Here is a 22,593-nt window from a genome sequence, read left to right as displayed (position 1 = left end):
TATCAAATGATATATGCATAAATAAGCACTTTTCTTGCCGATATTTAACTTCTAAATTTTAAATCTCCATTCTCTTGGTGTTTCCAGTACATCTGTCTTAGAGAGCGGTATATCTGTGATCTAAGATATACACAAATAGGTAAAAATTGTAAAAATAAAAAATTTAAACCCGTCCTGCTCTATAGCTGTAGGATTGAGGTAGAATAAACTTAAAGCATCTAAATTTATTATTAAATTGGAATAAAAGCAAAACAATCCCCCTATAATATAATAATTTCAACCGTGCATGAGAAGTTTAACAGAATATCAAAACAAATCATATTAAAGAAAGAATTTATAGTAGATCAAACTCAAAAAATAAAAATGCGAAAGTGAAAATATACAAAATTATACAAATAAAAATTAATCTTCTTTCATTGAAACTCCATTTCAGAACTCATCAGGGGAAAAGGAATTAAAGTTTCATAAAAGTCGATTGATATGTTTCATTCTCCTGGTCCATTTGAGATCAAAAACCGCATAAAGATTTCATCATATTTTTATCAGAGAAAATATCATATTTTTATCAGATCATATTTTTATGATCATATTTTAAAAGAGATCATATTTTTATGATCATATTTTAAAAGAGATCATATTTTTATGATCATATTTTAAAAGAGATCATATTTTTATGATCATATTTTAAAAGAGATCATATTTTTATCAGATCATATTTTTATGATCATATTTTAAAAGAAATCATATTTTTATGATCATATTTTAAAAGAGATCATATTTTTATGATCATATTTTAAAAGAGATCATATTTTTATCAGAGGTCTATCCATATAAAATCGGAAACTCGAATCTCAAATGTACCAGCATGATAAGTCTAGGATTCTGTGAGGAGTACATATTACTTTGAAACTTGCAGTGCAAGAACTGCATTCTCAAATGAATTTAGAGTTAGGATTTCAACCGATGAATACGTATTATAAAAGCACGTCCTCTATTTCAAACAAAATTTTCTAAATATAGTGCAGCGTAGTTCATTTATGAAATGCACTGCCTTATACATATACCGCATTATGTAGTTTTATATCATATCATGTGCAAATAAGTCCGGTAAAAGCGAAATAAAATTATCGTCCGTAACTAATTTCTTAGTTTTTAATAAAACTAATGAAAGATTATTGCTAAGTAAGCATATTGTCATATTTTGTGCAGAATTAGTTTTGAATTTTATATGTTGCAAACAAAGAAAGGGAAATATGACTTTATGTTCCAATATAAACTGTAGAAAATAACATCTAATCTGAGCGTTGCGTGATTTAAGAATTAGAAATTTTCTTAATGTAAAATAATAATAATAATAAATAAATTCATAAAAATTAAACATTAAATATTACCCTTTAAGATATGGACTCTCTGATCTCCAGTGATTCTGCCTTTTTGTAATATATCTCCTTTATATTAAGTAATATTTTTGACTTTTGACTGAATTTGTAAGCTTCCTTTATAAGGTATTTCTCCCACTTCCCTAGCGTGCCTTCTTGGTGTAACGGTAGCACGCTGGGCCGGTATTTCAGAGGTCCGTGGTTCGATTCCCGGCGAAGGCGGTTGCATATTTTTCATCTTTTCTGCTTTCAATTAACCTAATGACTCTACACCTTTAATTGTGATATCTTTCTATTAATTAGACTACCAGAATTTTCAGTCATTTTGTTTTTAATTAAAACAAATTTAACTCGATGCAAAATTTATTTAAACAGGGAGCTTAGTGTCTACATCAAGATTACATAATAGTTACATTTTAGTGACTCTAATTAAAATGAAAAATCCGAACATTTATCTTAACTATTTAAATTTGAACGAAAGCCAATAACAAAATAATAAACGTTACTTGGATCAAGATGCTGCAAAGATAACCAAAGATGTGGTGTTTGGTATGCAAAAGGGAGAATTTTCATAAACAAAGAGACACAAAATTAAGTTTAAACTTTAAAATTGCATTATATATTAATGCCAGAAAAAACTTTAAATTTGGTTGGCGATTCATTGGACTGAAATATTTCTGTCTAAACAATTTTTGCAAGCAAACGCGTCCTTACATCTTCAAAAGAAGACGCAATAAGTAACCTTCACTCTATTTAATAAGAAATTTTCTCCAAATAATTCATTGCGCACAAGAAGCTTTCAAAAAATCTTTATTACTATTAAAATAATTATGAGTAGTATTAAAATGTGCATGACGTTGAAACCTCAAGTTGTTGGATTTCAACTTTGAAAGGGAAACCGAAATGATCTTTTTAGCTCGACAAGGATACATTTATTTTTACTTCAGATTATCTTTCTTACTATTTTAATAAGTTTTTATAAAACATTTTAAGCGATAATTAACAATCATAGCTTTTAAATGAAATTTTTACTTAGCCAACATTTGCTAGATATTTATTCGACTAGCTATTAAATTTTATTTTCTTGCTGACAGAAGATCGCAAAGGTTTATGTCTAAAATCGAATTTGCTGTGGAAAATATGACATTGCGAGGAGAAGTAATCATTAATAATGCCCATTTAATATCATAAATACAAATCGGAAAATTTCTCCTAAATAACTATGCCAGAATGAGCACACAGATCCAGTTTATTTATAATGAATGAGAAATCCAAGGATATTTCTATTCCCATTTACACTGAGTCCACACTCTAGTCCGACCATTAAGGAGATAGCTGGTTAGCCATTGCCTCAAGGCGCTCTGGCAATTAGTTTTTCTTGTTCTGGAAACTCGATGATTTCTGCGAGATTCAAATCGGGAAAGTCGAGTTAATAATAATAATAAAAAAGCAAACTAAATTCACTGCAGCCCTGTGGTTTGGGAAGGTAAACGAATGTTAATAACCGCTCTAAGAGGGACTGAAAGAGATTGAAAGAAAGGGGTAAAAGTGGGTTGGAAGATGCAAAGGAGAGACTACATATAACCTGGCTTTGACTAATTCCTTATTTGTCGTCGATCAATATTTGTTTGAACCGCGAATCTTTTATAAATGAGCCGAACGGCAAATATACGGACTCAAGCATTTGTGCTATTTGAGAGAAGATTTTCAAATATTTACTTTGAAGGCCCCCGCGTGTAGCACAAATAATTGACACAACATTTCGGCGGTCTATCCATCTATACATCCATCTATCCTCGCTGGGTATTTGAAATTACGAGATGTCGTTATTTATACGATCCGTCGTTGAACATACTCAGGCTAATATTTACAGCCGTTTAAAATGCTCGATGAAATGAGAAATAGCTTCTAGCGATTCGCGATTGAAGAAGAAACCATGGTCTCGCTGCGAAGTTATTAAATGCGGCCGTGTAAGCGCTAATCGTCTTAGTACAGGAATGGAGAGCAATAAAAAAAAGAAGGAAGAGACTGACTTCTATTTTTTTTTAAACCTCGACTGTCTTCGTTTGCTTGAAGCTGCGTCAAAAAGCACGCGACTTTCTTGAAACGGTAAATATAATTCTGTTTGAGAGTTTTTAATATCGTGGGCTCTTTCATGTATTTGCATTTTTGGACTTTCATTGTACTTGCTCGCTTTCTCTCTTATTTGCTTATTCGCAAACGAGTATCACCTCAACTTCAAAACTTCGCTCTTATCGTTTAAGTTGCTTCTGCTTTGGACATAGATCTAGGAGGATATGTAGTTGATTATTCATATATATATGCAAATAAATTATTTATGATGATATAAATAATTTATGATGATATTTAAATAAATTATTTATGGTTTATTATGATCATATTTTACTCCCAATCCCCAATTTGTTTGTTTTAAACCGGAATCAAAACTGAATTTTTTTAATTAATTGTTAAAAATTTAAATACGAAATCTGCATGATAAACGAACATAAGAAGTTACACAGTTATAATTGCATTACACACAATTACGTTATAGTACAGAAAGTATCAAACGTTTGTATAAACTATTAAACACAAAAGTAACTGACGTAACGCAGTTACGCTAAAAACTGTAGTCTAACTTAGAAGCAAGGACAGATTGAAAGATTAAGTGCATGCATTAAAATATGATGGTGTTTTGAAGCTGTAGAGTATTAATCTTTGAATAGAAACGATAAAATAAAGCCAGTAATATGGTATAAAACCAAAAACAATATCTCCAAGTATAAGATGAGCAGCAAAAATAAGAAAAACAACCCTAAGTAAATTCAACATCACGAAAAAGCAGTTATCAGTTTTTGAAGCAAAACTATTGAAGAAGAATGTAATTGAGATTAGTGCAATTAAAGTAATAATTTTAAATTAAGTAATTTATTTATATCACGATTTATCCCGTTCCTGAAGAAAATCTCCAGTTATATTGTCTTCCCCCTAATGTTTCGCACTGAGCTTTGCGGCTGCTGCTTTTCTTGTATTTTACTTATGTTAACTTCTTTGTTACTAGGATCCACACTTTTTTCCCTTCAAAGTGGTTTTTAGGAGCTCTTTAGCCATTTTACTCCTCTTACATTATAACAGTTTCACTATAAATTTAATCCACCATACAGAGCCACGACAAGGGCAGAGTGAGTAAGAGGCCCTCAAATTAAAATATATTAAAAATATTTTTAATGAAACGTGATGAAAATATGGTAAATTTATGAAGTACTTGTACTCATTTGAATTTATTTGCTTTATGCAAAATTATTATTATTTTACGCAAGAAATTATGGCAACAATCTGATAACATTTAATGATTTCTAAATAAACTTGGCGATATTTTAGCAGTTTACTGAAATGCTTTCTAGAGAGCCCACAACCTCGTGGAATGGTTTTTCTGAAATATTAATTCTATTCCTATTCTCTCATCCCTAGCACTGTTTTTAAAAGAAGTTGCTTGAAGCCCTTCAGGCAATTTGGACAGTTTGTAGTTTGGATTTATTCAAATGATGTTAAAGTTTTGTTTAAGTACTAAATGATTTCAGCTCTTTCTCAGTGAATAAATTTTCCGTTCATTCAGTTTCATTTCATTTCTTACCCCTTTTGAATTCAGAAGCCGTAAATTTTCGGTTGCAAGTAATCTTATACTTTTGAGGCTGAATTTACTACATTTGTTCCTATGATTAAGATAATTAAGTGACTTTCATTTCTACTGGAGCTATTTTCATCTACTAGAAAATTTAACATAATAAGTTATTCGTGTTTCATATTCGCTCTATAAATAAATTTTTGTTTCTGATGATCTTATGACTTCTTTTTCTTTTGTTTCCCATGCCTAATATTCCATCATCCCAAATTTTAATGATCTGCAGGTTCGTTCTGAATAGGCCAGATTGTTCTCGCAAGGAATTTTATAAATGCCACGGGAATGAAGTTCCAATATTTCGTCTTTCACAAATGAAAGCTTAATTTTATTGGTAAATTTAAAGGAAACTATAAAATTACACTGCTTGAAGCACGTGGAAAGGAGATGATTAAACTTAGGAACGAATGGTCAGACAAATGAATGGAATTGAAGTGCGTAAGCTTGGAAGACTTGAAAGAGATAAAAGCCTTAAACATTCCTTAAATCCGATGTCAGTTATGTTAGAGGGATTACAATGTGAAAGCCGTCATATTTTCCAGAATGCTGAGTTCTTTCGCCAAAACAGAATCAGGAGTGGAGAAGAGGAAGGAGTGGAGTAGAAGAAGGTGTGGAGTATAAATGAATAGCACGATTAACAAACAGGCCACGATTTTTTGTTTATATTGGTGTGTAGAGCGAGCCTGAGGGAGCAAGGAGACAACAAATGGTTAAGAGGAAGCAGACGTGTGAAAGTAATTTTCGCATTTCGTAACAAGTACGTCCAAGAAAGAAATTTGTTGGAAATTTTACTAACCAACAGAAAACCTTATTATTACGAGTAGTAGGCCAAACTCTCCCATTATCTGCGATATCTATATACATTATTTCGATTGCCTAGTTTTACCAATGTTTAATTTACGCTTTTGGGTGCGGTATATTAATAATACCTTTGTTCTATGAGACAAACTTATATGATGATTTACCGAATTTTCCTTCCGTACTGAATAATTCAGATGACAACACACAATTTAAGTATGAAGTTGAGCTTAACAATTCTATTCCTTTCTTAGTTAAAATGAAACTACAGTCAACGATATTTTCATTTTTTATTTGTGTTAATTTTTACGTTGAACTTGAGTGGTGTGTGTTGTGTATTCCTTTATTTTAAATTTCACGATGTTATTTTCCTCGAGAATTTATGTAAAAGTACATTTTTATAAAAATCCGTCAGATGAGTATACTAGTTTTCTAGAATAAATCTACAGAATACCTTACGAAAATAATTCTGGGATTACTATAAGTTGAGTATTGTTATTAGTTTAAAGGATGAATTAATATCCCATTTATTATTTTCTCTATAGCAATATATGTAATTCAACTCATTTTATAGTACATGGGATGATTTTAACGTCTCTGTTAAAGTTTAAGCAAAATTATGCTATCCTAAGTAAGACGGCGAAGATTTGCTTCCCCTTACTATCTCCTTATACTGTGGCTTTCATAACGCTTCTCAGATTGTTCGCATGTCTTGTCTCGGCCTGTTTGCATTTATAGTCTTTCTCATGACATTAATAACACTCTAAGTCGGAAAGAGTTGTAATGGTTATTTTTTAAGGACGATCTTTCCTAATTTATTTTTAATCTTGAAAATACTGTAGGTGTTAGGAAGTCTTTTTACAGTAAAATTCTGGAAGGTTTTCCGACCTTCTAGAATACTTGATTATGGCTCGGAATACATCCATCAATATACCTTTGGACTAAAGCAATTCAACAACCCCACTGAGTTTTAATTTCAATAAATAACTGTTGCAGTAAAATAGTATAAGGCGTTTTAAATAAAAGTGTACACAAGTGGAATTTCAGTTCGACATCGTTCTTCTCTTTTTAGCGTATACATTTATTATATTCAGGATTGGATTAACCAATAAGCAATATAAGCACCTGCTTAGGACATCAAAGAAAGGGGTCACCACAAAAAATTCCGTAGGTATTCAGGAAAGTGGACACCCTTCCCCCCAAAAGATACCAGTTTTACCACGGTATGCATGGTGCAGTTAAACCAAAACCGAGAGTGAGAAGAAGTAAAGAAGAAAACTTGTTGTAAACGTATGTGGGGCACCAAAGTCTTTTAAGTGCTAATAGCCTCTTAAAATCTTAGTCCTGATCATAATTCTGTTTAGCACATTAAGTGCAGTGTCACTGCAGTAAACTTTGGCCATATGGCATCTGTAGGCACAGGTCAGTTCTTTTTATCATAGCCCGATATCACTTTTTACAAGGTCTGTGTAAAACAGCACTGACTAACGGCGTTACACGAAAGTTACCTTGAAATTAATCTTTAACAAATTTTAAAGGAGATATACTTTGCATACTATTCGATGGCAAAAATTTTTGCTTCATCGCAACATTTTTTGTATTGTTTGTCTTCTTCACTGTTACATACTTCTCTTCGGGGAAAAAAAAAAAAAAAAAAAAAACAGCTGAGAATAAGATTTCCTACAATGCTCGACCGTCTCATCCGCGACCATGAGCGCAAACACGCATGCGCCATTCGGACCGAATTATTCTCAAAATAGGGTGGAAGGATGGGGACTTTCTTTCCCTCCAGCATAGCTCTTTCCGGAGAAGAGAAAACCTTTCTCGTCGCAGCAAATCATACCGCCCCCTTTGGACGAGGTCTATGTTTTTTGGCAGAATGCCAACCAGGGTTGCGCTTGAGATGGTCGAACTATACCTTAAAAGTAGCAGACCGCAAGGACAAAAAACAGTGTCCCTAACAAAAGACACAAAACTCTAATTGGCATATTGTTTAGTTTGGTTTGGGTAAATTTTTATTTGGGATACCCTCTATATTACATTTCATTTTTCTTACCCTGAATTTCAAACGTAAATTTCAAAATAATCTCAAATATAATATTGTTGCAATTTTTATAGCAATAGATATTGATATTTTGATCATTAAGGCACTTACTTATTTCATAACTTGAATTACATTAAAGAAGAATTTTTACACTTCTTGTGCCTTTTTCCTTTTTTGGCTTTAATTATTTTAGGTAGGTTATAATAGGTTATAACTACCTAGACACTGTTAGGATTTGAACCCATGACACTATCTTCTCTGATAGGCTGGAGTATTCGAAACCGGTTGCGTAATCATGTGGTTTGATTAAGACTAATTCATCTGATCAGGTGTATTCTTTAAACTTCATCTTTCATTCCGGAAGGCTTGTGTGGAGCAACTGACGGTCCTCTCCCTCTAAAAATTTCTATTAGTCGAGTGCAATTAAAACGAATCTGTGATTTGTTTGGGACTTGAACACAGGCTGTTCTCCCTTCGAATAGGTGCTTTTACAAATTCCTCGCAAGATGGTACCCTAAAAAACAAATTCCAGTACACCTTTTATTTTCCCCATAATAAAGCTAACGATTATCTTCATCACATAAATCCTTTGCAAGTCCAGAAGTTTGTTTTACAGAATTTAATAGAGAATAAATTTTCAATAGCGTCAATAAATTCGATTTAAAGTCGATTATTTGTAATAAAAAGATACGCACTTCTTCCCAGCTAATTTCCATCTCTTGCTTAAATTTCGCATTTACTGATAAATGTAAATTATCGTCGCTTCCGAATTACAAAATTATTATTCTTTATCCGTTTCTTTAACTCGAGTACTCTAATTTATTCCGCTGAAGAAACAAACAAAAGAAAAAGGACATTTTATTCAAATAGTTAGGAAGAAAAAATTATATTGTATCGCTGGAAACGCCGATGAAAGAGAAATTGCAAATGAGTCATTGAATTATACAAAAAGTGAATTTACGAAAGAATGTTGTCAGTTTTGTTCTTTCATCTTTTTCCCATGCATTATTTAATTCAGATTTTTTGGTATATGGAAATGAAAGTGGCTAATTATTGCTTTCTATCTTGCCGTAACAAGACTGCCTTTTAACTCCCTCCCCCCTTTTTCTTTACTTTCTTCTCTAGTTGCTTTATTTATTTATTTTTTTTCGCTTGAGGAACCAAGAACTTTTATTACATTTGTGAAGACTCAATTTTAAATAAAATATTTTCCTCTACCTACTATTTTTTAAATATAAATGGGGAAAGATTAAATAAAATATTTTCCTCTACCTACTATTTTTTAAATATAAATGGGGAAAGATTAAATAATGCTTAAAGTTCGTGATAATCATTTTTGAATTTATTTTTGGATTATTTGGGATCGTAATTCTTTATTCTAAGTTGTTCATTATCTAATTTAGAGCTGAAACTTAAACCACGTAGGTTTATTATTATTTTAATAAACCATTTATTGACAATTTCACCTTTACTATCACTTCTCCTTTCCGTTTCCTCAACAGAATGCGAAGCAGTTTGAGAGTTCTTAATTCGAGGGATTTGGATTATAAAAAAAAAGCGCAGTTCTGCTTCTCGAGGCTACGTTAGTCGGTTTCGCTGCTTTTATAAGATTGTTATTCTTTGGCTTTGCATTATTGCTTCCACATTAAATTGTTACGCTGGTGAGATGTTATGAGAGAACTCAGAATTTAAAAGTAATTGCGCAGTCTTTGACAAATAGACTTATTTAAAATTTGCATCTGACTCATCCGTACAGAGGTTAGTGACATTAACTGCCGTATTGATGCATCCGGGTTCGAATCCCAGAGAAGGCTGAGATATTTGTACGCGTATTGTGTCCGTGCGGCATCGGGATTCTCAAACCACCCGGCGGAAGCTGTACAGTAAGCTAGGTTAAACAATACCTCAATTACCTGTGGTACTACAGAGGTTCTACCTGTACCTGTTATTTTAAATTTCATCGCCACAAGTGGTAGTTGTTTTGTTAAGCATGAGATGTGTGTTTATGTTAAAGTTCTGATTTAATAAAAAGGTTGTTTTGAACCTTTTCAAGATTCTGCTGCTATTTCAGACCAAGCGATAGTTTGCTCCAAGTCTATCAGAAGTTTGATACTAGTACTTTATACAGAGTCGTAGCTAGGGTTTTCAGCGCCCAGGGACAACTGAAGATTTCGTGCCCCCTACTGCTTGCCAAGGATGGAAAACATTTAATTCTAAAATGTCGTAACATCAGTTTGGCGCCCCTTGGATTCTGCGCCTGGGAACAGATGCCCCCCTTGCCCTCCTCTAGCTACGCGCCTGAGTTTATACTACCAAAGATAGTCAAGCTCCATAACCGCACTTATAAAGAATTATAAAACAATATCTTATAAATGTAAAAATATCTTTAATTAGGTATGAAATCTGTTAGCAGGCTGGATAACATTATTCATTAAAAATTTTTAGCGTTAAGTAAATATTACTAAGCGGTCACGAAATATTTTTTGAAGTTTCCACATACAATATTCATTTTGTGATATATAACCGTTTGATCAATTCAGGCATTTCGGAATATGCATGTGTGAGAAATTATCGCCTGCTTCCTTGATGTAATGAAATAGCACGCTAAGTTAGCAATTGGAAGATCCGTAGCTCGAATTCCGAAGAGGGAACTTTTGATTTTTCCCATTTCCTGCTCCAAAAAACCCTAATAATCTCTGTACGTTGCTTTATCCTTAGGAATGTGATCAAATTACACAAACGTAAGCTGACTTACACAAACTTTGTTTTTATAAAAAAAATTAATAAACTTATCTTAATGATTTTTATTTATTTATCTTTTTTCTTCTGAAACGAAATTGTCTGAATGTACTTTCTGAAAAAAAAAAAAAAATCTTTTAAATTTAAATAATCCGATCACGGGGTTGACTGTTCGTAATATTATTCAAGCATTGGTTCAAAGGAAGTTCCTAAAATGATTTCATAACGTGGAACAAAATTATATAATATTCAACAAGTAGTTTCATTTAAATTTTCTTAACCGTATAGGTAATGTAATTAAAACAACATGCTATGTGAAAAATCAGGAACATGAAACTTTATCCATTTTTAAATACGCCCATTTGCAGTTAACTGCATCTTTTAAACGCCTCCGTTTTCAGAAAGTAATGGTAAAAGTACTTGACTCAAAATAACTTGTATGATCTTTTAATGAAAGTATAAATTCCAGTTTACATTTTCTACTTACAACTTTTCCACACAATTTAATAGACAGAAACATTATTATGAAAATTCTCCTATCTAAGATATGTCTTAATTTCTTTGGAAGTAAGCTCTTTAGAACGAGTTAAATAAATACATTTTATGCACATTTATTTTTATTTTCAAAGAATTTTCAGTGTTTTCAGTAATCTTTCATATGGAGCAACACTTATCTGGTATCCAAAGTTTAGTTTCAGTTCTGTTTATCAGTGTTGGTTCTTGACGTTATTGAGTTTCAAATTCATAACTTGCAGTTTCTTCCTTAGCCTTTTTTTTTCAGTTTGTAGATATTAATTTAACATTTTTTTAGTAAAACTTTCAGTTTTTAATTATCTTACATGGAAAATTTAATTTCTCATTATTTTCACACAAAATTACAATCAAAACCTATAGACAGAGAAGATTTATAGTCAAGTGTTTTTTTTTTTTTTTTTTTTTTTTTTTTTTTTTTTTTTTTTAGTACATGCTTAGTCTGCTTTCAAAAAGCAATTGCTTTGACATCTTTAGCTTCTATTTCCTTCAGATAAAGTTTCACATTTAAATCTTACATATAATATATTGTTGCGTGCGTACGGGTTCGTTACGAAATGAATGCACAAGTCCGATGAAAAATGAACAAAAATTTATTATTATCGCAACAAATATGCTTAAATTTCCTAAAATATTCGTGCAGTATTACAATATCTCACAGTAGTTATCATTTATCTACTCAAACGTTCAAGAGAACTTAACTCAAAACAGCTAAAGAAAGCTAATCCGCGAATTCGCTACAAGAGCAGTTTTCTAAACAAATTCTTAAAACAACAACAAACTAAGTAACTACAACGAACTGTGAGGTTTTCCTCCTTTTATAAGATTTTAAAATCGCGCGCGAGAATTTTCTAGTACTTTCTCGAAATGATATTTGTTAAATGTTACATGCACGCGCTCTTGTATTTTCAATTTTCCAGCTTAGCTTTCTTTTAATATTCGTCACGCGCTGCACTGCGAGGGAAATAAAACCATTTAATTTACAATTTAACTAACATAAGCTATTTAAATAGCAAATCCGTAACAATATTTTCGGTCAATTACATATTGAAGCAATTGTTTTGTTTTTAAAAATCTTGCATTTATCAAAGTTGACTATAGTCGAATGCTTACAACCGCAAAACACTGATTGATGTTCTATTCCTGGAGGGAAAATAAGTTGGCTGGGTGAGGTTTTGTGCATTTTGTTCCTGCGTATTATAGGTAAATAGTGCCTATTTTCATCTGAAAGTCATCCATGAAGGCATTATTTCTCATATATAATATCATCATCTGCCTTAAGTCCTAAAGTGCTTTGCCGTATTCAAATAATCCAAAGCCTTACATTTAATACTAATTTGAATCAAGAAGAGAATTATTTTTGCATCATCCTGTCATAAAGCAAGCATCTGGAGATTTCCTTAAAAAATAATGACGTTTTTTTTTTTTTTTTTTTTTTTTTTTTTTTTTTTTTTTTTAATTGTATCATTTCCTTTTAGCAATTCTCTCCCACTCCAACACACACTCTGCTTTTGCTTTAATTTCTTTTTAGAATTTGTTCGAGGCTTTGAGTTTTCAAATATGAGAGTATTTACTTCTGATGAAGTTTTATGGAATAAGTGATCCAGATAGCTTCTAATAAATAATGCAACATTTTTTAATATAAACCTCAAACGGCAATTTATAGTAAAAACCAACAATAATCCCTACATTTATAACATTGTTATTTGTTTCTTAAATTTTAAGAAATAAAAATACAGGTTACTTCTAAGAGCAGAATTTCCTCTTTTATTATTTTGAAATAAATTCCACGTGATCGTTCTATGGAAACTTTGTAATATCATATATTTTAAAGCATCATACAGACTGAAATTGAAAGTGAATACATTATGTTTTTCTAAGGAATATGAAAAGAGAGAAATGCATTTCTGAGATTCAACGTTGAACGTAAATCCTTTATTTCAAAACCGCATCAAAATCTTTTAAGGAAAGCAGGTCAGCAGCATTTTAATCTCACCCTCCAATAGATAAATAAGTAAATAATTCAAAATAAAGTAAAATAAAATAGAAATAAAATTAATAAATAAATGGTGAAGAAAGCTTATCACTTTCTTTCTATATTAATTCGAAAATAAAATTTTAAGCACAATTTTTGAATACAAGTTTTATAATTAAGAGTTCTGCTGCAAGAAAATTTACTACTATGTACAGATATGAATGACAGGAAGATTAACCTTGTTTTATTATTCTATTATCGTTAAGGTTCAGGTAAAATTACCTCCAGCCTATTATTTGACATTAGAATAAAAAAGCATTTAAAAATATTACCAAACTTTTCAGACTTTTTTAATTTTGTACACTAGTTTGTCTTTTTAGTATTCTCTCTTTGTCATGCTTCTATTTAATTTACACCAGCTGGCTAAAAAAATATAGGTATATTGCGAAAATATATAAGCCACTGATTAAACAAAAATTAATACGAGAAAAGGATAAGCCTGTATAATTGTTTTGGATTATTCAATTACAGCAAAGCACACGAGGGCTATCTGCCTAAAGGGAGGGATGCCTTCGTGGAGGACTTTCTAGGGGAAACTGGCTCGTATACACGTTGCACATGGGGTAAACCACGAAGGCGCCCATGCAGCCAGCCCGTTCGCGGGATTCGAACCTCGGACCGAACTACCAGTGTTCAGCGTCTTTACCGCTCGGCCGCTGGTGGGCCCGTATAATTGTTTTGACTGATGCGTGACATCCATTTGAAAACTTCAACAATCGGCTACTTATCTTGCTGGTTTAACCGACGAATCAGCTGTGACAGATAAAGCTCAACCGTTGGGAGAAGTTAATGAACAACACAAAAAAGACTGAAATTGGCCGAATGTCGAATTAAACTGAAATTAAATATTAAAACAGAGATTACTTTAAAATTATAAAAGAAAGCAAGCTTAGTTGATCGTAGATATTGAATGAAAACTTTATAGATTTCGAGGGCGATTAGATACTGTTCCCTCTTCTTCAAAACGCCCCCCCCTAAAAGCGAAATTCTGCCATGTTTGTCTTCCATTCAAGATTACTTTATTTGGAAGTTTCTGTGAAATGAGAGTAGTCATGGAGTTATCTTCGAACGGTGCATTTCGTTTGATAGTGATTTCTATTTGTTTTAGTGTAAATCTAAGAAACGTTTGTAGTAACGTATTTATTAATGTCTGAATCAGGTGACTGCTTGCCGATTACAGTGAAACTTATATACAAGTTCTCACTTTTGAAATAAATATTAAAAAAAAAAATAAAGTAAATGACCGATAGATATTAACATAGCTTCTCATGACGGTTAAATCGAATATACATCCATAAACATGTTTTGATTTCAAACAAACCCAAAATAATTTTCAAATTTAATTTTATTTTATTATGAGCTTTTATTAAAGAGCATATTTTAAATATTGTACTGTAATATATACTTTTTATCTTCTAATGTGACAGCTAAAGTATGTGTAGGAACCACACAGGAGAAGGGTTAAAAGTGCCTTTTATTAAACTCTTTAAAATTCACAATGCGTCGACTTGACGCTAACACACTACGCCTCACTTGGGTGGTAACTTGCATTACTTCACGCGAGTTATCAAATTTAAATAGTCTGGCATTGACAATTAGGGCAATGAAGGCTTATAGGAAAGCTTAAAATTAAACTTAACTTGCTAGTGAAAATAAATATAAATCCCTCCAGTGAAATTATAAGTTGTAAGTATAATTTATACTGCAAATTACCTACAACTCTTGTTCCCGTTGTGACTATTCTCGCTTGTCTGATATCAGAACAAGCTCACGAAATTCAGTGGCAAGGAGGCAACATTGCGCCTGTTATAGCAAGAGCCTTGGACATTATACAGGCGACAGTACGACTTTGCTCACTTCTGCACTCAGTTTTGAAGGAGAGTATCGCGAGGAACGGGTCTGAGGTCTCCCGTTTCTCTTCCTCTACCATTAACCTCTCTAGAGGACTTTCGGCTCGCCGCACACTTTGAGTGCCCTCATGCCCCAAAGACATGATCATCATACAAATTTGGTTTATTTAATTATGGCAAAGCACACTAGGGCTATCTGCCTAAGGGGAGGGATGCCTTCGGGAAGGACTTTCTAAGGGGAACTGGCTCGTATACACTTACACATGGGGAAAACCACGAAAACGCCCATGCAACCAACCCGTTCGCGTGATTCGAACCTCGGACCGAACTACCAGTGTTTAGCGACTTTACCGCTCGGCCGCTGGTGGGCCGATCATACAAACATCTATGAGATTCGAACCCAGGCCCTTCGTTACAGTAGTCAGAGTCACTAACCACTATCCCAGTTGGGAGGCAACTTACTACTGATGATATCTACGACCTTTCGTCGCATTTGAAAGAAAAAAAAAATGTGTGCTGCAGAATACATACTACTATGTCCCTGCCGTTTTTATTGAATTTTATATGTCATTAAATGCTAGCTTAAATCTTTGTAAATAATCGCTTGTTTCAATATAATTTTCAATAAGTGGAAACTGCTCAGATTTATAATTTTTTCTTTAAAATTTCAAGTGCGATTATTAACAGACAGTACAACTGAACCTTCATGTAATAGTGATAATACGCAAAAAACTTGGGCCTAGAATTAACGCTAAGCCCCATTTACCGATCCTGCATCTTTTCAAAACTCCATAATTTTTACCATATTTAGTCGTCAACTCCGTCTGAAATTCACAAGCGAGAAGACGTTTATTTACTGGTTATAAAAAAAGAGGTCTTAATTTATTTTATATCGCTTTACTCTACATCCGCCATCTGAAAGTAGCTATAAAACTCCATTTTTTAAATCCCTCCACATTAAACGTGTTAAACGCGTATTGCGAGTAAAGAATACTGCAGTATGAGTAATTAAAAACACCTCGTTCATGCCTTACATTAATCTCACGAGAATAACCACATCATTGTAAGCTTCTTCGCTGAGAAATTAATTTGTGTACTTCATTAAAAATTTAGTAAATACGTAAATTAAACAAACATGAACACATAATAGAGATAAAAATAAATGTTGCATAAAACAGGAGGTAGGCATCGCGGCTTTGTTTCCAAAACTATTAAATTAATTATACCAGGAAAATATTGTTTACCTTTGCTACTTTTATCGTGCAGCTCAAATGAATATATGGAAAGCTTTTATGTTCTTAAATAATTTTATTAATTTGATACTGTTGCGAGAACAACTTCGATTAAAAATAAAGGAAAAATGTGAATGAAAAAAAAAAAGATGAATATAAAATTCTTTCTTAAGAAGGACTAAATGCTTTAATATTTTAAAATGGAGGCTTAAAAGTGTTCGGAAGCATCTTAATAAATAACTAATTTCTCCTGACAACAGTTTTAAAAGGCGTTGCAACTTTAACGCTGAATAAGTTATATCGTCTTTTAAATTTATTATGATGAATATAAATGTAATGACAAAAATATTTTATTTTAAAGCTTTTTATGGTTTTCTGATATATTATAAAAAAAGCTAAAAATGATATTACGATTGAAATTATTTCTTAGTTTTATGAAAAAACAGAAAAATGATTTGACGCATGTGCTTCTTCGAACAAAGTGTAATTAAAATCATACTCAAATTCATAGTATTAACCACAGAATTACGTAATTTTAGACACAATTATACATTACAGAATTACTCAGTTACAAAATTTAACTACATTTGGTCTTAATTGCGATAACTTTACGTAATAGATACGTTAATTAATTGCCTACAGGCAGTAAATTAAGGATAAAAATAAAGTAAAAAAATTGGAGTTTTTCGTTTCTTTATAATTTTTTGCCTTTCTGAAATTCCAGTTTTTAAAAATATTTCTGCTTATCATGTCGAAATGTCTAACGGGAGGTTAATTACTGTGTTTTTTTTTTTAATTTTTTCGTTCTAGAAATTTTCGAGTCCCTGAATTAGTAATTACTTTTGTCTCGAGATTGAATATTTTCTTTTGAAAATTTCTAAGAGTCGCGCAATTAAAAAGAATATTTTTATCTAAATGATTGATTTTAATGCAGAAAATTTAAAATGAAATTTAAAAAATCACATAAAATGTAATCAGAAGATGCTGGGTAGTTTTTAATTTCCAGGCCTATTAAATTTCAATTTAAATTATATTTGAATTAAGATTTATTAAATAATAATAAATTATTTGAAAATTAATGGTACTTATTTTACAAGTGCTGAATATTTTTATTCAACAATACACACAAAATATATATTGATCCATCACCTAAACCGAACCTGTCTTTAGATATAAAAATTCTAGAAATGCCATTCCTTTCCTTTTATACTGACTTCGATTTTATGCAAAATGGTACGTTTCTGAATATTTTCGTATTCTATAGCCATGCATAATATCTTTCAGCTACAGCATTGTCCTCTAATTTCCTTACCAGGATACAATTGTTAACATTAGAAATGAAACTTGATGGTCATAATAAAACATTCTAGCAGCTCAAATATAGTAACATTAATAGAACATAATTCGAAGATTGTTAAGTCAGTGAAAGATATCAAATTGGGTTGGTTTGTGGCCATCCTTCAACAGTACTTTCTTAACCCTTTGCTGCATCATGTCCACTCTAGCAGACAAAAGTTTAAATTTGTTTATTCTTCTGTAAATGTAAATGCCTTAACAGATTCCATTCCTATGTTTATTCATTCTATATTATTTGAACTTTGAACCGTCGATCATAGATGGCTGTATAGCATCACTAAGTAATGCATTGCTATTTGGAAAATGGTTGCTACTTCTGTTTCCAAGTTAGTACAATTTCTCATAGTAAACATTATATAATATTGCTTATATTTTCTTATACTGCCATTTTTTATTCATAATTATTAATTTTAGACATTTTATTTTAAATGTCAGATTGAGAAAATTGTGGAGTAGGTATATAAAGATCTACCGAAAAGAGTGAATTGAAACCCAAATGTACTGCTTATCAAGCCAAAACACCACTGGAAGATGTTTATGTTTGGCAAAGAATTTCTAGAACATTTGACATTTGAATCCAATAGGTACAGGTTACAAAATCGTAGCAAAATGAATTCAATCACAATCGACGAAATGAAGGTATTTTGGGGGATCCGTATGTACATGTCAGTTGTAGATTTACCATTTAGAAGATGGTAATGATCACTGCAAACAAGGATCACTGCAACGATTTCAAATGCAATGATCGTAAATCGTTGGGAAGAGATTTGTACGCATGTAGGTATATGCTTGCTGTCCACTATAGTGAACAAACTGTAGCAATTATTTAAACGAAATTTGAATAAAATTAATTTTTCTTATTATTACTAAGGTTATTTTAAGTAGAAAATGTACAAACATTTTCGTTTAAGTTCTCTAGATTATTTGTATGCAACAAAGGTTTAACGGTACGATATGAAAAAGGATCGATCAGAGAGTTTAACATGGTAATAAAATTCTCTATTTTTAAAGCAAATGGTTAGTATCTTATGTCTCTTTGTTCCACGAATCTCGGCAAAACTTCATTGCATGAAAAACATTGAAATTTTAAATAACCGAATTAGTCTCATAGTACGAGACTGCGTAAAAACTTTTTTTTATTTATAAATATCTAAGAATTTTTCCAAGGCAAGGGAATTATAAATATAAAAAGCAATAATTCTGAACTTCAGATGTAAATCTCGAGAATTCCCGTGATTCAGTTCTCAAGAACAGTCAGCATGCAAGATGAATGGACTTATGAAATGCATCATTAAACATATCTAATGAAGCGTTTAATGAAAGGTTTCATAATCCACTCATCATACAAAACTACTTAATTTTTATTCACAACAATTTAATTATTATTGTTCTTCAAAATTTGATTATTTTCTATTACACTTTATGAGTTTTTCTTTATAATTCAAACTGTTTCTTGAATTTTTCCTTTTTCTGATAACTTACAAAAGAATGGCTTATCTCTCTCCCAAGACAATAATAGTTCTTTTCTTGAAAAAAAAAATCCTGTCTTTCAGACGAAGTAAGTATGAAAGTAGTACAAAGCAGAAGAATCTAAACTAGGAAATTGTTGTAAGGATGCTCTGAGAGTGTGAATCTCGAAGAAGTCAAAATTTCTTTTATTTGGACACATCGTTCAGATGCAATTAAGAGTCAAGAGAAATTGTTTTACTATGCCTTGATTTCCAAATTAAAAAACGCAATCTTATTTAAAGAAGTATTTTTTTTAATATTATTTTATAATTTTTACACTCGAAAGCCCACACCCGACTTTTGGACTTGGTTTGGGCAAATAGCAATCATATAGCCAGCCTGTATTATCAGTTAAGATTAGCGATAGTCTAGATACTTATAAGGTATTTCTACTGCTTTCCTAGCGTGCCTTCGTGGTGTAGTGGTTCTGCACGCTGAGCCGGTGTTCCAGAGATCCGTGGTTCGATTCCCGGCGAAGGCGGTTGCTCATTTTCCATCTCTCCGGCCTCTAAAATGAAATCCTAATGCCTGTACAATGTAGCCCATAGTTCAGTTATCATAGCTATAGTTATATGAGCTCAAATCAAGAAATTCTGCAGCTGCTGTAGTAAGAAACATTAAGATCCACTCACCGTTGGTTTGAGAGATTGAAATCCGCTCAACGTTGATTGAGATCCACTCGCCACTGATTGTGATTCGTTCACTATTGAGGAGAGACAGATCCACTCACTACTGATTTGCAAAAAATTTTCGCTCAGGAGGTTAAATCTACAAACGAGCCCGTGATCATTATCGTTCCTCTATTAATTCAAATGAATTAAAGAATTTAGTTGAATCATATCCATGAAAAACTATAGAAGAGATTGCTCAGACACGATATATACATTTTTCAACTGTTTCGTGAAAACTGTTTGCATCTTCAGGTAAAGGATAGAAAGAAAGCCCGTCAAGCGGGTGCCTCACGAACTCAAGTTATAATAAGTTATAATAAGTTATAATAAACTGCATTAACGTTTCCTTAATTTTTTTATTGAACAGTAAAACTTTGTTCGTGATTCGATCAATACCTAAAACTTATTCAGCAGAATTCTCCAGAAAGGTAAGTGTACTTATCATACTGAAATCCAAATGGCATTAATTTTTTTTTGCTACGTGAATTTTTGGTTCAAGCTTCATGTTCTACAGTTAACGCTTAATTAAGAGAATGAATTACCATTCATACTTGTATAATACAGTTTATTGAAAACTTCTCAGGAGATATTGTTTTCATTATTATAAAGTGAATTAAAAATTAAATTAACAGCTCTAAAAATTAAATTCTCATATTAAAAATTTTCTTTTAACAAATGCACAAAATGTTTGCAAAGAAACTCCTTTTCTGCTTTAAAACATTCCTTTTTATTTGGATTTCTGTTTCAATAAACATCTAGTTAACAAAATTTTTATTACTTCGGTTAAAGAAAATTCTGACTGAAACTTTGGACTGAAAAGGGTGTGGTAAGTATGAAAGTAGTATGATTTAATTTAATTTAATTATGGCAAAGCACACTAGGACTATCTGCCTAAGGGGAGGGATGCCTTCGTGGAGGACTTTCTAAGGTAAACTGGCTCGTATACACGTTACACATGGGGAAAACCACGAAAACACCCATGCAGCCAGCCCGTTCGCAGGATTTGAACCTCGGACCGAACTACCAGTGTTCAGCGACTTTATCGCTCGGCCGCTGGTAGGCCAGACTGAAAAGGAAACTGCATCCACCTTTTTATTTTTACTACAGATTGTATGTTATGAAATCTGAAATTTTTAGTCTTTTTCACTTTAAAAATACATTTTTTTTTCATAGGTGTCGGGTGAAAACATTGCAGCAAAATCACTGTGGAGAAAACAACGCAATATGAAAAACTCGTGTAACCCTTCCATAATGATGAGATACTATACTGATGGAAAGTAAATCATTAATGGAATGGAATTATAATGGAACTAATGGAACTCAATATATAATATTTTGTAGCAAACACCTGACGGGATTAAACAGTTGCAAAATATTGTATTTTCTATCAACAAACAGATCTACAAACGCCTTTCGCCATGTAGTAGAATCTCTTCATTGCTTCCTTCAAGGAAAGTTTATTATTAAAAAAATTGCAATATGTTATGCTAGTTTTTTCTTCTCTTTGGCATGAATCTCCAGCAATCTTTCTTTAAACTCTTATGCACCTAATCTTTCTTAACATTATCAAAATCAGCTGGATTTATCAATAAAAAATTTCTACAAATAGTATACAATTTGTTTCTCAAAAATTCAATCTTTTTTCTCGACCCCCCTCAAATTCCCTTAATATGATATTATATATATAATAACGGCGATATAATTTTTTATAGTTATAACTTGAGGTAAATAACATATTAATAGACACCTAAGCTTGCTTTAAGATACAGATATAGTATCAGCTGCGTTTCTGCTTTTAATTTAAAACTACAAAGACCTTAAACCGAAGCAAGTGGGAGTTACTTTGATTATTATTGGTTAATAAAATGCAATAGCCTTTTCTGAATAAATTTAGCTTAATTAAACCCCATTTGAATGTAATGAAAATAGAAAGCAATGCACCTAATCAGACATTTAAATTGCTGAAATCAATTTCATTTTTATAAATACATTTTGTTTTTGTAAGTATATATTTTATAAATACCACGCTTTTTAAATTGTTGCTATGCTTTTTATTTTATCTATTGAAACGCAGTACCTAATATACTAATTACGTGGGAATTCAGAGTAAGAACTCTTCTAGAAAATTTGTTTTACCTAAGCTGTTTTTTTTTTTTTTTTTTTTTTTTTTTTTTTTTTTACTATTTAGGTAAGTTTGGCATCATGAATAATAAGTTCTGCGATATCAAAAAAAAAAAAAAAAAAAAAAATAATTGTATGCACACATCTTGGAAGATATAACAAATCTTACTATTGATACGAATTCATCATGCAAAAAATAGTTAGAATTCCAGCATTAATTGAGAGAGAAAAATACGCCTATTCTATTACTATCGACACTTAAGGTGGCCATACTAAATCCGTTAAATGTTATTAAATATTATAACTTGTTTATTTTTGTGAACAGAGCTATAGCAAAGACAGTGAGATTATGAATAAAAGTCAGTCATGTTTCAAAATTGCACAAGTTTTCGCTCTTCTAATCCAGCTTTCTTTTTATTTTTTTTTCGCCCAACGGCGGACACTAGCCATTATAGGCGTCGGCCACTACTAAAGCTGGAAGCGGTGGTCAATTAATTATGGAGGCACCTAATAGGTGGGCCACCATTGCCTTCTCTGATAGACAGATAATTTACATTTATGCCTTCTTCGGGATTCGAACCCGGGCCTTTCAGTACGGCAGTCTGAGTGGTGTCGTTTCAAATGCAGTCAAGAAAGGAAGAATGACGTT

General features: G+C 31.9%; 1 protein-coding gene and 1 long non-coding RNA gene across 8 annotated transcripts in view; one reads left to right on the top strand and one right to left on the bottom strand.

The window, feature by feature from the left end:
- The window catches only part of LOC146992691 (uncharacterized), a 289,003-nt gene that overhangs the window by 142,185 nt on the left and 124,225 nt on the right, over positions 1–22,593 (bottom strand). The window lies entirely within an intron of this gene.
- LOC146992692 (uncharacterized) overlaps positions 1–22,593 on the top strand; it is a 137,176-nt gene that overhangs the window by 89,677 nt on the left and 24,906 nt on the right. The window contains exon 3 of one of the 5 annotated variants that reach the window (XR_015039044.1): positions 20,997–21,420. The exons of 1 other annotated variant lie outside the window; for it this stretch is intronic. Coding sequence is in view for 2 of the 4 variants with exons in the window: in XM_085809394.1 (XP_085665520.1) it covers positions 20,997–21,051 (55 nt within the window). In the remaining 2 variants the exon portion in view is untranslated. Of the gene's footprint in view, positions 1–20,996; positions 21,429–22,593 lie in introns of those variants that run through there. 3 more of the 5 variants (XR_015039045.1, XM_085809394.1, XM_085809392.1) reach the window with 3 other exon arrangements.

The sequence above is a fragment of the Stegodyphus dumicola genome, chromosome X2 (genome assembly GCF_044657685.1).
Source record: "Stegodyphus dumicola isolate Sdum_Otavi_A_Nest chromosome X2, ASM4465768v1".
Lineage (NCBI taxonomy): Eukaryota > Metazoa > Arthropoda > Arachnida > Araneae > Eresidae > Stegodyphus > Stegodyphus dumicola.
Note: the sequence above shows the minus strand (reverse complement) of the source record. Positions and strands in the feature narration are given on the sequence as shown.